This window comes from Hipposideros armiger, unplaced genomic scaffold, assembly GCF_001890085.2.
Source record: "Hipposideros armiger isolate ML-2016 unplaced genomic scaffold, ASM189008v1 scaffold_150, whole genome shotgun sequence".
Classification (NCBI taxonomy): domain Eukaryota; kingdom Metazoa; phylum Chordata; class Mammalia; order Chiroptera; family Hipposideridae; genus Hipposideros; species Hipposideros armiger.
In genome coordinates this window covers 1,486,327-1,502,522 of record NW_017731500.1, presented here as the reverse complement: position 1 = coordinate 1,502,522, position 16,196 = coordinate 1,486,327, and the positions used below count along the sequence as shown (strand labels likewise).

The following is a 16,196-nucleotide window of genomic DNA, read 5'->3' as shown; positions in this document are numbered from 1 at the left end:
CCCCCACCCCCACCCCCGTTCAAGGGTCCCGTGGAGGGTTTACGTAACTCAGAGACAATCTGCTTGGTACAAGGGAAGGGAGGAGCTGGGTCAGAGAGGCTATTGCTCTCTTTTCTTCATATAAATATTTACAAAGATTGGCAGAAAGTGCAGGTGACAGAACAGAGGGAAATCGGAGTTGACATCAGGATGTCACAGGAGATGTGCCTGCCACCAGAGACGAAGCCCGGCCTATGAGCACAATGCCTGAGGCAGCGCTGTCACTTGCTGGACAGCCCTTCTGCAGTGTGTGTGGCTCTCCCACGCTCTGGGGGGGCCTGGCCTGTGAATGCTTCTTAGGGGGTCAGCCTCTGTGGGCTCCTCGGCCCCCTGGATACTGCCTGACTGAATGTCTCACGGTCTAAACGAAGCCAAGATTAAAATGGCGGTGCCAAGGGACAAAGCCCAACTGTCCCATTCCATGTCTGGTGCTGGAAAAGCCGTCTGCAGGGCTTGAGGAATCATCATCAACCCTCGGTTTTGGTGACATTTCTGACATTCTGAAGTCCCCTCTCCATCGCCTGTCTCATTTGATTTTCACAATAGGCATCATGTTCACAGGTGACGCTCAAGATGACGCCAGGAAGGGCCCCAGGAGTCTGACAGGCCGGAATGAGATCAGGGAAAATTTCGGCCTAGAACACGCCCGCCCACATACACATTAGGGACAGACATGTCGCTGAACGTGCAGCATTCGAATTCAGTGACTGTACTGACCACGCAGGGCCCCACATCAGCTGCGGGAACGGATGGAAGGAGGTAATGAGGCATAAGGAGCTCCCACGCAAGTTAGGGAAACCGGGCAGGGTGGACAGGGGTTCCGTGAGAAATTAGTTCCTGACGACCATAATTGATAGACACAGTGTTGGTCATTAAAAGAGATGGTGCCATTGCCTTCGGGGAAAATGTATTTTGAGATTGTACTTGTCAGAAGGCAGTGGCTAATGAGCTAAATGCAGGTGCCAGAAACCAGTGGCCCCGGGGCCATCTCTGTGACCCGAAAGATGTTTTTAAAATAATTTGTGAGTTCAAGTACCTTTAGACAATGCATGTGTTATCTCTTTGAAGTTCACCTCTGTCCTCACCATTCCCAGCCATCTCCGCCTGACTGTCTCTACTCATTTTTGTCACCCCTTCGTCCCCTGAAGGCAACCTGAGTTTGCTGCTCTTGGACAGAAGGCTCCGCCCTGTTCTCCTTCAACCTGGAGGCTGTCCTATTCATGGCTTTGTGGGCACAGGTAGACCAGGTAGAACTCATCTCCATGATGCCTAAAGGATAAGCCCCCTTTGTGATCCCAAGGTGGTAGCCTCATCTAGGCCCTGTTTAATTCAAGGGAGGGAGAGGAGAGGGAGAATGCACGCGGCCTGTGATTGTCTATGGAAGACAAGGGGAAATGAGTTGAGGATGACGGCGAGTTGGGCTTGACCAACTGGGTGCAAGGTGGTGATGGGGAACCCTAGGGTGAGGTCAGGCACTGCCTGACAGCGGATGGAGACAGTAAGCTCAACTTTGGAAATGCTGGGCGTGGGCCTGTGAACCATCTAAGTGGAGATGTCTGGAAGGTAGCCAGGTGCAAAGGAGTCAGTTCAGGAGTCAAGTCTAGACTGAAGGTCAACATGGGCACCACCAGGAGATAGATGGGCAATAAAGTGATGGTTCTGGAGATGGTTCCCCAAGGAGAGCACAGCAAGTGGAAGCAGGGATGCCCTGGAGATGGACCTTTGGGCAACATCAACATTTCAGGAAGGGCCATACGACGAGCAGCCCACAGAAGAACCGGTGAAGGAGCAGACACAAAGGGACGCAACCAGGGGAGACCAGTGTCAGGACAGGGAAAGGCAGGAGCAGTTGGGAGCGCCAGTTGCTGCCTTTGTTATGTGTTTCGTCTTTAGTCTTTACACACTTAAAGGTTTTGGAGGACAGCAAGTGATGCCATCCATGTTGTGATTTCAAAGTGGTTGCCCATTCACGAGAGCACATTTGGAAAAACCTGGTATAAACCTGCTTCGATGGAAGACCTCTCGCAAGTATGCGCTTCACCTGACCTCCTCCCCACCGCCACCAGTCTCGGCCCTGTGTGGCTTGGGGTGCTGGTTCAGGTAACAAGCGCTTCCGGAGCACAGCTGGGCACAGTGCCCTGTCCTAGGGCGCTGGGTGCTGGCTTACCTGGCACTCTCAAAGGTAGCCGACGCCGTCTTTTCTATCGCCCCAAATCCAACTCCAACAGCAAGACCCTCTGAAACACACACAAGAAAGCATGAGCCGTTAGAAATCATTTTCCAACAAAGTTCATCATCATCACTGTGTTGGGTGAGATTGCATTAGGCTGCCGGCAACAACGAAACCACACACAAAATCACCAAAACCAGGGGTCAGCAGATGATGGCCTCAGAGAGCCAAATCCAGCCCAAACCTTCTTTTTGTATGGCCTTCAAGCTATGAACAATTTGTTATATTTTAAAACAGTTTTTTAAAAAATCAAAGAAAGAGTACTATTTCATGACATAAAAATTTATATAATTTTAGTGTGCATAAATAAAGTTTTATTGGCACACAGTCATGCTCATTTGTTGACGAACTGTCAATGGCTGGGTTTTTATGCTACATCAGCAGAGATGGGTAGTTGTGTCAGAGACCATATGGCCCCAAAACCTAAAATATTGGGTTGTCGGAAAAGTCATGACTCAGTTTTGCAACGAAAACATAGAAAAACTACAACTACGTCATGACTTTGCCAACAACCGCATATTAACTATCTGGCCCTTTACAGAAAGAGTTTCATGACCCTTGATTTAAACACATAGGGTTTTATTAGCTCATAGAACAAGACACCCAAGATTGGTATGGTGGCCCGATGATGTTATTGCAGACGTTTGCTGAGCCATCCTCAGATGGCAGAGGCTGTGACAGTCTACTCTGAGATCGTGCTACAGTCCAGCTTGAAGCTTGGGGTTGGGACAAGGTGCTTCTCCAAGTCCTTTCCAGTGGGACTCGCAAACTTATCAAGTTCATGAGCACCCTATGATCCAATATGGGAGGGTAATGCTACTTTACAAGCGTCTGATGGAGAGGTGAAGGCTATGAAAAATAAAAAAGGAATTGCCGCTGTGGCCTGAGGCCAACGGGGTAGAGGAATAATGTGAAGACACCTCCTGACATCTATGGGGGAGTTCAGCCTCCATCCAAATAGGAAATAGAATTACCAATATTGGTGAGAATCAAGACCACGGGTTTTGGGGGTCAGGAGGAACTGCTGTTACCGAAGAAGGAAGAGGGTCAACTCTACTGAGCAGAAGGGCCTTCTTCCGGGATTCACTGTCTCTTTGAATTGCCTCTTTTACTCCTTGTGTCCTGTTTAGAGTGGGCCAAGGACACAGGGATTGTAGTAATGACTCCAGAAGGCACCTGGGGACAAGAGGAGCACTTAGGTTTGTCCTGTGTTACGGTGAATGAGCCCAGCTGTGACCCAGTCTGGTTCACCTGAAGACCCTGCTAAGGCATACACTGTTCCCCTTGGGCTTCAGTCTGCTGTGGGGACCACCTGGGGTGACTGTGGCCACTGGAGGCTGCTGGTTGAGAAGTTGGGATTCTGGTCCCCCATCAAATATCTTCCTGTTTCTGACAATGACCAACCATGGGATACAGAGTCCTAGGACTCCGGAGGTAAAGAAAACCCCGGAGATCACCTGGCACGATGCCTGGGCTACTGCCAAACTCAGAAGCCAGGGGTTTGGGGGTCTTTCCAAAACTAGACAGCAGCATCGAGGTTCCTGGGCCCAACCTCCCAGCATGCATGACACATGTCCCAGGGGGCTGCACAGAAGCCCCCGTGATACTCCCTCCAAGGGCTCTTGGCAAAAGTGGCCGGCTGAGTCAACACTGTCGGGAGCAACCAGACTCTTCAAAAGCGAGGTTTAAAATTTTTATTTATTGTTATTTATCTTTAAGGCTCTTGATGTCAGTTCTTAATAAAGGCCGACACTTCATGCATCAAGTCTTTCCTCTAAGACGACGCCAGGTTCCAAACTGGGCCTTATATTTAAGATCTCAGTCTCTCCGTGTTTTCTTCTTGAGAAATGGGGGGCTGGAGGCCCTTTTTAAGCCAGACCCTGGGATAAAAGCCTTATACGTGAACTAAAGGACCAGAGAGGAAAGGTGAAGGAAAACTGGGCTGCGAGCCCAGATGGGCTCTGATTCTGAGGGCCACGCTCCCCCTCATCCTTTACTTGTAGTTCTTCTCCTTCCCTTCCAGAAATGTCCTCCAAAAGTGGAAGTCACAACTCCAGGGAGGGGTCCGGATACATGTTCAACATTTTTAGGTTTGCCTGATGGAGCTGACAAGCTTCAGAAAGGGGCAGGCAAGAAAAGCGTCCCAGGTGAGGTGCCAGATGTTGGTGAGGGCTGAATTTCAGGATGGGCTGCGAGTGAGGTCTCAGGGTTTCAGAGAGCCTTCCCATCGAGAAGGAGGCAGCCCCGGGATCTCAGAAGCGTCCCAGGCCCACGGTACTGAGGATATAAAAGTTAAGAGGACATCTGAGGTGTCTCCATCTGGCCACCTGCTACATTTGGGAGTCAGTCCAGTGTTTACAAACCTTTTGTTCTCAAGCTTGCTTGAACCAACACTGCCGAGACCGCGACCCACTCCACTGTGGGTCTCCAGACGGGGAAGAGGTGTGGAGAGCTAGGGAGGGCCTAAGGGGGCTTTCCCGACACGAGAAAGACAAATCGCTCCCTTTGAAACAATTTGCTTTCCTAAACCATAAACAACAGCTGGTTGGCTCCTTTGTTAAGATTTTGCTCTAATTAGTCATCTTAATGTAAATGTTAGAGCAGCCCAGAGCGATAGGACCTACAGTAATTAGCCAACTAACCCTTCCTATTTATTTAGCACGCAGCCCCAGCACTTGACTTCCAGCAATGCTCTCAGCAGCTCTGGGAGGTTGGGGAGGAGGGAGACAGCCTCTGCCCAAAGAGACACAGCGTGGGGGCAGTCAGGCCTGGAACCTCAGTCCCCCGCTCCCTGCACCCCAGTTTGCTGACCTGGGCTCTGGCTTTCTGCCAGGTGCAGGCAGTTAGAGCTGGCATCTGAGTCTGCTTCCTGGCGTGATCTGGACAAGGTGAACACACTGTCTCTCTACCCGGTCCTGTGCCTTGGCCATGCCAACGGCGGGGAACCTTCTATGATGGGTTACAAACGAGCAGGTCCTTCCTGCGCCCCTGCTGCCCGCAGCACGGCTCACAACCACAACCCCTGCCCCCAAAGCACAGGTTGCTTAGGGAGGCGGCCAGCGTTTCCCATGATTTAGAGAGGGGAAGAGGAAGACGAGGTGATGGCGGAGCGAATGTAATTGCTACCGTGTCTGAAGGCGGAAAAACACCTGAGAGCTAAACTAATGAGGATCTGAGACAAATTGCACACGCGGGAAAGGACACACATAAAGGGATTAAGGCAGACGCTGACGATCAACAGATGGCAGGAAGAACCCGCTGGGTAGAAAAGGAGCAGAGGAAAACTGCCGACGGGAGCTCGTGCTCCAGGTATGCCACCACAAGTGCAAATTAGGGAAGTAATTATGACAAAATCCAACGTGACAGGAACATTCTCAGTCAGCCACTGCCTCTGTTCACAGCCACTGCCATTCACTCGGGTACAAAGAGAAAGGGAACAAACCGGGAACCTGGTGTTGGAGAGCCAGCCCGCCGCAGGGCAAGGCGGAGTCTTGAGGACACACTTGGTAATAAGCTCTAACGCTGAGCTGGCCCCTCCATTCTTCTCCCGTGGGGTTTGTCACTACTGATGTTTTGTTGGAAGAGGCTGGCCTGCACGTGGTAGGACGCTGGGCACCATTGCTGGCCTCTACCCACTAGATGCTGGTAACACTCCCCCGCCCCCCACTTCTAAAACCTCAGTCTTTCAGCTGTGCTGCTGTGAGGCCAAGCTCTCCAGCCCATGCTGGGAACTCCCTGCACCCCAGGGCGGTTGTGTGGGTGCTGCTGAGCCACCTCGTTATGTGCTATTCATGACTCCAGCTCGGACTCCAATTTAAGCGCTCATGGTACGGGTTCTAGACGTTACAGCCCAAACCCCTCAACACAACGTCCATGCAGAAAATGAGGGGTGACATTGTGGCTTCTTCTTGATTTAAATATATATATATATATATATATATATATATATNGCAGCAGCTAACACCCTGTGGGGGCTTAATACATGTTAAACGCGGCCACCATCATCAACAACAACAAATCCCAAAGGTGGAAAAATGATGTGGAACATTGTATATATATATATTTATATATATATATATATATATATATATATATATATATGAAAATTAAGGCAGCAGCTAACACCCTGTGGGGGCTTAATACATGTTAAACGCGGCCACCATCATCAACAACAACAAATCCCAAAGGTGGAAAAATGATGTGGAATAGGATAGCTTTTGTGTTCCCATCTCCACTGAGGACAGAACAAGAGAAAAATGATGCGAATTGCAGCCAAGAGGGGAAGGGGACACTGCAGCCAGGGGGGAATCATCTTGAGGGAGGGGGTTTTGAAACATACGGTTGTTTTAGGAAGGCTGAGACTATCCCTCCCGGGGTGCAGTGGTCTTTGGCGGTGGCGAGCTACTCCCCAGTCAGGGACGACTGAGACTGGGGACAGAGGTGGGGGGTTGGGGAGAATGGAGGGGTGGCCTCGTAATGGCCCTTCTGGCCAGATGATGTTTCAACATTAAATGTGGACTCAGCTCTAGAAACAGGTCCGGTCATCCACTTACCTGTTCCCAGGTCCGAACAGGTCACTCAGAAAACAGAGAAATAAGCATGGTGGAGCAGCTGCTGCTGGAGGGACTGAGGGGGCCCTGAGGAGGGGGCCACACCCAGCCCCAGCAGCAGCGGAGCCTCCGAGGGTGGTGGGCGCACTCAGCCTTGATTCCCTCTCTGTTCCTGCCCACCTGGGCACTGCCACTGAGCTGGGAGAGGGGTCACATGCTAGGTACGTGACCCACACTACAGCGTGGGTTCCCTGGCCTCAGCTGTCGGGAGTCACCCTCTCTTGGCTTAGACACGTCACAGGGCCGGCGCTATGTCTTCACCCCACTCTGACCCCGCCACGTGGCTGAGCCTTCGGGGGAGACTGGCCCGCGATGGGCTGATGTCCCGCCTGGCCTGTCTTTGGCTTCAGGTGTCTAGCAAGAAGGGGAACAGGAAGGCGGGAACTCTGGTCATACCACACGTTAATTACATAAAACATTGGTACAACCAGCCAGGTACTGCCACGGAATCCCCCCCTGGAGTGTGGCAAAGTCCCTATACAGGATGGGAACAATCAACTTCGAGTTCTTTTCTTGAAAAAGTACTTCGACATACTTCCTAGGGCGGATTACCAACTCTGCTGTTCACATTGGGTCAAGTGAAGTGTTGGGAAAGATGAACAACAGAGGTGCTCCAGACAAGTTGAATTCAACTCAAATTCTTATCAATGTCAGTAAAGTCATGTCTTAGAGCTTCTTAAGCGGTGCTGACAATTGGAGATGGTCTCACATGAATCCCCCTCTAACTAAAATAACCACTTTCTAATTCATGTTTGCAAGCGTGCTTTTCTGGTATATTCTACCATGTTCAGTTGGGCTCCACTTACACAATGATGGATCTGGGAAACTGCTCCCTGCAGTCACCGCTGCCCCCTTAGACCTGAGCCCAGCTCCATCAGACGGCAGCGGGGTCTCTCCTTGCTGGTATGAATGACGACAGACTGACATAGTCACATCTTTAAACAGCAGGTGAAGGCATCTCGTGAAACACCCACATCCAAGAGTCACTTTCAATTTGCTTTCGACAATGTGTTTTTGACAACCAGACAAAGATCGGATCCCTGTGTTCCCACAGAGAAAAAGGGAGAGGAGGCTTGTGCTGGTACAGAAAACGCCGAGCCGGTCCAGCCAGCACGCCCTGCTTTACGCGCAGACTCACACCTCTGGCCAATGGCCCCTGCTATGCGCCCTCAGGCCACACCTGGGTGCGCCCTCCATTCAAAAGGGTTAATTTGCAGGTGCAGGGACAGATCAGGGTGTGCGATCTGCTCTCCAAGCCTCTGTCCAGTTGCCTGCCCACTGAGCCTCCTCTCCCCGCGTCCCAGGGCCCCGGCACGCTGCGAAGCAGCCTGGATATTCAGATCTGACAAATCCACAGTCTGTAAGTGGACAAGGTGATGTTCTGGGAACCCTGTAAGGCAGCCAGTCCCTTGAGGGGTGTAGGGAGCACCGATAGTCTGACATGAGGAGGCGGGGTGACAGAAGGACATCAAGAATGTGGCCTGCATGGAACTGCTTTTCCCCAAAGCAAGCATAGACTGTGATGAGTGGCTCCAAGCAGCCCAGGCACGTGGGTTCTCTTGTTCCCCCAAGAAGTGGGGGCTGCAGATGGAGGCTCTGCTCAGCGCTGCCCCAAGCCCAGTCATGGGGAGGCCCCTGCCCCCAGTGCCAGGCTGCACGCTGAAGGTTCCCACCCACCACCCACAGGGCTAGGGGAAAACTGCCCTGAGGTGGGAGGGAGTCCCAGCAGAGAAAGGGGAAAGCAAAGTGTGGCCCAGAGCCCCCCCCCACAGCCCCACCCCCATTTCACAGTTTCATCAACCTCTCTTAGTAGGTTGCAGGGGGAATCCGGCAGGGATCCCTCCTAGCCAGAGACGCCAGCAGCTGAGAGCACATGCACACACAGGCGCAGCTGAGAGCCAGCTTCTCACTGCTTCACAGGGAGGGTGCTGTTCTCCACTGACAGCCCAGGATGCCCGGGGAAGGCAAAGGGAGGTGGGCAGGGAGTTGCCCGTTCCCGGGGCACGATGGCATCACCGTTCTCTACTCCACTCCATGGGAATCGACGGACTTACACTAGCAATTCTCCTGCCCCGGGAACTGCACGGCCCCTGGGAGGGAGGCGCCACCTTGCTAGAGGGAGGGCAGCCTGTGCCAGCTGCCCTGGCATCGCACCAACCTGGCGGCACTCTGCCTACCAGCCGCAGGTGGTGAAGAACTAGCTCCTGCGCACGCTTGAATCAGGGAAGCCTTTGCAGGCAAGGGGGATCTCACTCGTGGTCTTGTCATTCATGTGGACTTGAGGGCCTAAGGAAATAGGGAGGAAAGGGGTTTTTTTTTTAACCACTTTGGAGGACTTCTGAACAAAATGAAGACTCTGGTAGTTCTCTCAGGATGATGAATAGCCTAAGATACGGGTCCAGTTATCACTCCCTATACTTGCCTCCCACCAAAGTATTCCTAAAAAGCAGGCAAGGAAAAGATGTCCATGTCCCAGATCCTTCTCCTGTTTTGCGACACTGATGGCAGCTCGACAGTATAACGCATGTATCTAAGAGGGGGCATTTTTCTCTGCTAGGAACTATTAGCATCTCACAGGAAGGCGAACAGAGGAAGACAATAACAGCCTGTTCCCACATCCCAGTTTGGCGATGGCCAGGCGCCAGGTGGTGGGCTCCTCCGGGTGGACCCCACATGGTCAAGGCCATGACACGTGAACCTGTCTTCCTGGCCGTGGCTGACTGAGCACCGGGCCAGGTGGGTGCCATCAGAGCTGGGGTTATTCAACTGAGCAAGGATAGAAGAGGGACGGGCAGCCCCAAGGTGGGCAAGTCGGGAGCTGTCGTGGTCCCGACTCCATGTCTTATAGAAGCTGGGCTACAGGAGGAGACAACGGAGCAGGCGTGGAAGGAGAAGCGACAGAGAGAGCCAAGTGGGCCTCGGAAGTGTTTGCGGCTGTGCTTCACTTACCCCTTAAGCCTGAAGCCCGGCTGCATCTGTCCTTCCTGCGGGGATGTCAGATGTGCCAACATCCTTTCAATATGACACTCTGTTCCCTAAACCCTTGGGAGTTCTCGCTCTGCAACTGGCAACCAAGAGACTCAATATGTCCACCCAAGTCTGCGCTAGGCACTATCTGCTCGTTATCAAATTTAAGCCTGTCCAAACCTTGCAACATTAATGTTATTTGTATTTCACGGATAGATAAAGTAGGCAAACCGCGGCTGAAAACGGTCAAGCAACACGCCCCAAAATCACACAGCTCCTAAGATGACGTCCAGCCCATGCGTTTTTTCCATTCCAGAGCATATCACGCGGACTCCTTGGTTTAGTTCACCATTCTGCCTCCTTTCTTGCTTAGGACCCACAAGACGGAATGGACTCAATATCGGCAAGAATACCCACGTGGGAAGCATCATTCTGTGAATATTGATCGAATACCCATTAGGTGGTGGGCACTGGGTAGGACGCGGTTCCTATCTTTAGGTGGCTCACAGCCTAGACTATTCTTTTAGAGACATAAAATTAGAAACTTATTTCTCTGCTCAAAATGTTTGGAAAGATCTTAAGAACAATGTTGAAATATCAGAAAAGCTGGAATTTGGGGCAAGAAGGGAGGCTGGGAGACTGGCTGGGAGAAGGTTGCTGTACAAAGGCACAGCGCGGGGACCAGGTGATAGCAGGGGGGTCAGCCTCAGAGTATTGCCAGGAACCGGCAAGACCTGGTGAGCCGACAGCCATGCGGGGCCAAGTGCAGGAGGCGGGTAAAGGGATGCCAAGACGAATTCCAAGAAACAAGCATAATGAGTGAAGAGGGGCCTGGGCGAAGAAGGATGAGTATGGTTTTTGATACGTGGAGTTCAAAGGAAAAAGACATTTACTAGAAATGGTCTCTAGTAGCTCCAAATGCACAATTAGGCCGGAAATGAGAGCTATGAGTTCAGAGAGCCAACGACATCCTGGCTAACGTGAAGTGCGCAACACCATACTGAGGTCTTTCAGTGGATAACTTAATTTGGGCCTTTCAACGGCCCTTTGAGGTGGGTATCGCTGTGAGCCCGCTTAGGGGTGTGGGCATCGGTCTCTACACCCCTGGGATAGGCTTCCCCCCACTTCCCTTTACTGCCTTCCAGGCGTCCCCGTGTTCAAATCCTCATCAGCACTAATAACTGCCTCAATTGCTTTAGCTCCATAAATTTGAAGATCGTTTTCCAGCTTCACTTTTTCTAAGACTTTAGGCTCATAACGCATTTTACATTCTTATTTTGAAACTGAAGAATGGCATTTTAAATTACACTCCTTACCACTCTTTCATCAAAGTAATATACCTACACGTGTAAAAATAATTTCAGAACGCTCAAAAATATCTGAAGTAATTAATGCACTTCCATTTCCCTATCTCCACTCCCCCAGCCTAGTTCCACTCCCAAGAGGTAAAATATTTTTTTTAACAATTCTGAGTTTCAATTCTCTGAGGGGTACTGCTATAACTTTCAATAATATACTAATCCACCGGTCTCTTGATTTATCACAGTTCTGATTTAGATGATCTGTTGACAGCCCTATTGTTTCTTACTCATCAACCGTACTCTGCTGAGTCTTCCTTATAAGGAAGAAATACAGTGCACCTTCTTCCTATCTCTGCTTTCTTTCCTCTGTCACAGTTCTAGAGTTTGACACTGTTTTGTAGTTATAGTTCATCTCTGTTTTGTTCTCAGGCCAATTAAAAAAACCCGCAATCCTAACAAAACGTGAATTTACAGTATTGGGGTGATAACATGTTATTCTCTACATAATCAGATTGGATGAAGAGAAGGAAATAGTCCTAAGTTTTTAAACTTTTCCTGTTTGAAGAAGATGGACCCAAGAAGGAAGGCCCAATGGATTCTTTCTTGATCCTTTTGGACATTCTTCTCATCTCCTTGATCTAAATTAGATTCCATCTTTCTTTTTTCTTTCCCCCTTGTCCGTCCATCTGTAAAGCTGGTTTCTCTCTCTGGAAGCTCTTAAACTTTTCCATCTTTGTTTTTGGAGTTTTGAAATCTCACCAATCTATTCAGTAGGAGGTGGGTCTTTCCATCTGCAAGGTTGTGCTGTTTTTGAGCTTAGGAAAAATTTCCCGGCATGTTTGTTCTCACATTTTACATCTTTGACTTTCTGTCTGTGAGCTGGAGGGTTGTTTTCTAATTAACCTTCCAGAACAGCTTGACTTTTCATCCAGGACATTCCACATAGTTTATCCATTTAACTTTTTTAAAAATGGCAATTATCTTATTAATTTGAAGAACTTTTCATTTCCTGATTGCTCACTTTTCAATATACTTAGTTCTTGCTTTATGGATATAATAATATCCTCTTGAATCAGCTGAACACACTCCTGAGAATTTTTACAATCTTCTCTTTGGATTCCTGGGTTTGTCTGTTTTCTCCAAGGTAGGCTGTTCTGTTTATTTTGGTCCTTCTTTCTCATTCTTTGGGTTTTCCTCAAATGGCTGGTGATCCTTAGCTTGGGGAACATGTTCGTGGTTGCAGGACGAGGTTGATTAGGTAGCTAGAAAGAGCTTCCTCTGCGGTCATACAAATCTGTGTCCCCAACAGGCCTCTCTGACAAATCTAAAATTTCATTTCAAGAGGTTACTGCTTCAGCTTGGCAGTTGGGGTAGGGAGGATCAAGGAAGACAAGAGAAGAGTGTTGGAATAATAGCGTTAAGTGTCATCAATTTTTAGATTACAACAGCACTACAGTGTTGAAAATGATTTAATAATGTGTTCTTCATACAGCTCCTTGCGAAGCAGAAACACAATGCACGATGGGCAGCAGCCAGTGTTACATTTGCCAGGAACACAATGTAGGAAGCGCAGAGCCTCTCTAGGGAACAGATTAGTTGTCACACACGCAGGGGCATGACCACGGTGTCAGCAGAAGGGTATGTGTGCAGATGTGAGCTCACACAGACACACATACAGGATGTAGCAATGGTGTGAGCGAAAGGACATATGCTGGTGTGAGCTCACACACACAGGAGTGTAGCAGTGGTGTGAATAAACAGGAGCATGGGAATGTGCACGCACACATGTACAAAGTGACGCATGTGAGTAGATGGAAACAGACCGGAAAGATGGCCCAAATACACGGGAACAAAAATCTGAATCAGCTGTTTAAATGCTAAAACACTAGACCACCCTTCCACAAAGCCCTTTCTCTCTCCACACAACACCTCATGGGCAGGCAGGGCCCGGCTATCTTATAGAAACCCCTAGTGCTGGGTTCTCTGATCAGGAATGTCAAACTCTGGACCACACACAAGCAGGAGGCCTGAGGGAGGAGAAAGACCGCTGAGGGCAGCTGGCTTCAAACAGCTGCTGAGGGTCACAGGTGAGAAACGAGAAAAGGCCTATGGACTTGAGAGGAAAGTGTTAATAAAGTGAAGGACAAGGAAGTCGGGAAACAGAGGCAGTGGAGCAAAGGAGAGAGGCAATGGGGCAAGGAAGCAAGGAGGGAAGTGAGAAGGAAACCCATCAGGATGAAGCGATGCTGGTGTCTTAAAACTAGCAAACAAAAGCAGGATGAGCCAGTGAGCAGAGGAGAGGGGGGAATGGGCTTGGATCTCATCAAGAACCGGCAACAGATCAATGACAGCTAGCTGAGTGAGACCACCCGGCAAAGAGCAGTGAAGATGATCTCATAAAGCACTTGGCAAAAGTAGAGTAAATGCCAAATGTTAATAAAATATGCAGGTCAGCCATATTTTCTTTAAATTAATGTCAGATTTGATGCAAGACACTCCTAAGACAGATGGGCAGGCACTGGGAGAATCCTCCCCGACCAGCCTCATCACCAGCCCTGCATCAGGCTGTCCTGTCTCGGCCACACCACAGAGAACCTGCTGTCGTGCCTGGTTCGTGTAATCCTGTTTCTTATGCGGGAGAAGCATGACAGATGTGGGTCATCCCTGGAGCTAAAAGTTAGCTGATGGCGGAGGGGAATATGGCAGACGTAGGTGACGCTGATCCCAACGTGGGTTGTAAGGACACTGCCATCAGCCAACAAACAGAATTCCTTTTCCCTGGGGATGAAAGATGATGGTTGGGAATCCTGGATCAATCCCACACTTGATCTTAGACACCTGGCAAGAGCAGAGAGTTGTATGACCTGGAGCAAGTTACCCACCATCTCTGGGATCTAGCTTTCTTATCTTTAAAATCCAGACATTGATCAATATCTCCACCCCAGGCTGGTAGGAAGGATTATGTTTGAAAAGGTAAAATAAAGTGGCTTAAAAACAGCAAGTGCTCGATGGGGAAGAGGCTTGATCACTGCACTGTACACCTGAAGCTGATGTTGTATAATATTGTATGTCAACTATAATTGAATGTGTGTGTGTGTATGTGTGTGTGTGTGTATATATATATATATATATAGTCATGGGACGTGGAGTATAGTGTGGGAGTGGAGTCAAGGGATTTGTAATAGATATGTATGATATTGGGGGGAAATGGGGCGGCGGATTGGGGGAGGGGGGTTGTCACTTCGAGGGGTTAAAAAGTATAACTATCGCACTGTGTTGTACAGCTGAAACTAATTCTAAAAAATGTGTATTTCATAATAAAAAATAATTAAAAAAAGAAACATCTCAAAAGTAAAATAAAAACAAACAAACAAACAAAAAACAAAACAGCAAGTGCTCAAAAGACATTGCCATTCCCTTTCATTACTTCCGAGGTTTGGCATTTCATTCCAGCTCTCGCACTGAAAAGCTTTAGGGAAAAGTGAGAGGGACCAGGGCAGAGTTTGGTTAACATATCTTATTTTGCTTAATTTGGTTGACTGTAGCTGGGGCATGCACTCTACAGTTTGCACTGTTTTATAGATTAGGTCAGGACAGAGTGCTGGGCAACAGGTGACAAAATGGCAGCTGACTAGAAAGCTGTGTGATAAATGGGCCGTGAGGCCAGTGAAGGGGCTTCTACCTGGAGGAAGTCAAACAGGAGGCCTTTGCCAGAGAGTGAGACTCTGGAATTTTCCCCGTGGGGAGGCTGAGGACAGATCATGGAGTGACCCAGTGATTGCTAAGTGGTGACTAAAGGGCAGGGAGTGTATACAGCATGGATACGCTGGACAAAGAGGTGATTCACGTTCCGGGGAGAATGGAGTAAAATGGGGCAAGGTTTAATCACACTACTTAGTATGGCAGGCCACTTAAAACCTAGGAATCTTTTTTTGTTTTGTTTTGTTTTTTTAAGATTTTATTGGGAAAGTGGGGGAGGGGAACAGCGTTGGGGAATCGGGGAAGGGGAACAGACAAGTTGCTGTCCTTCTGTTCTTCAGTCTAGTTGTGGAGGATGTCGCTTCACTGACCCATGTTGGTATTATCAATGCACTCTTCCCAGGTGAGGCAGTCACTCGCCAGCCATTGGACGGCCGCTCACGGCGGCTCACAGCAGCTCACGCCAGCTGCCGGCCAGCCCTGCTGCAGCCTACGCCGTCGCCGGCGACTCACGGCAGCCCAGCTCCAGGTTGAGCTGTTGTATCTTAGCTGTAGAGGGAGCAGCATCACTGGCCCTCATGTGGGATCCGAACCGGGGCTCTGCTGCTCAGAGCTGGTGTCCCAAGCCAACTCTTAACCAATGCGCCACTCTGCCGGTCCAAACCTACAAATTGTTTATTTCTGGAATTTTCCATTTCATATTTTCAGACCACAGTTGACCGCAGTAACTGAAACCCTGAAAAGTAAAATGGAGCATATGGGGGACCACTAAACAGAGAACCTGCTGTAAATCAGGGAACAGAGCTCCATTCTGGCAAAAGTTATGGGCAGATGCGGGCAGCAGGGGTGGACCAAGTCTCAAGAGAATCTAGGGTGCTTCAGAGATAATGAGTTGGCAAAGCCTGGCCTTCCATAAGGACCCAGGGGTCCATGGATGTGCTGCTGTCAGGGTTCCCCCAAAGTGGGGGTGCATCATCTCCTCAGACCCACAGCAGCCCATTCCCACCATCCCTCCCAACACAATCCTCTTCTTCAACTACAGACAGACAACCCGAATGCCCAGTAGGTTCCAGCCTCACTGTGTCTGACTGGTGATCACTCATGTTCATTGCTGTTCTCCGTGGCTCTTCTGACTTTTAGGGCCCAGCCAAAATGTTGTTTGGGAGGAGGAAGTAGGCCAAGACCTCAGGCAGATAAGTGCTTGGTCTTTCTAGGGGTTCTCTGCCTAGACTGTGGTTTTCAGATGGCTGCTGGGTGGGTGGCAGAGGCGCCCAGGGATGGTCATACCTGAATCAGGTTGACACTGCAAAGTGGCTTTTGATGTGATTTATTCCCATCCATGAACCGCCC

General features: G+C 49.6%; 1 protein-coding gene across 5 annotated transcripts in view; it reads right to left on the bottom strand.

Moving 5' to 3' along the window:
* SLC39A11 (solute carrier family 39 member 11) overlaps positions 1 to 16,196 on the bottom strand; it is a 349,675-nt gene that overhangs the window by 64,087 nt on the left and 269,392 nt on the right. For all 5 annotated transcript variants that reach the window (XM_019650980.1, XM_019650981.1, XM_019650983.1 and 2 more), the window contains one exon: positions 2,207 to 2,276. In XM_019650980.1, coding sequence (XP_019506525.1) covers positions 2,207 to 2,276 — 70 coding nt within the window. The remainder of the gene's footprint in view (positions 1 to 2,206; positions 2,277 to 16,196) is intronic.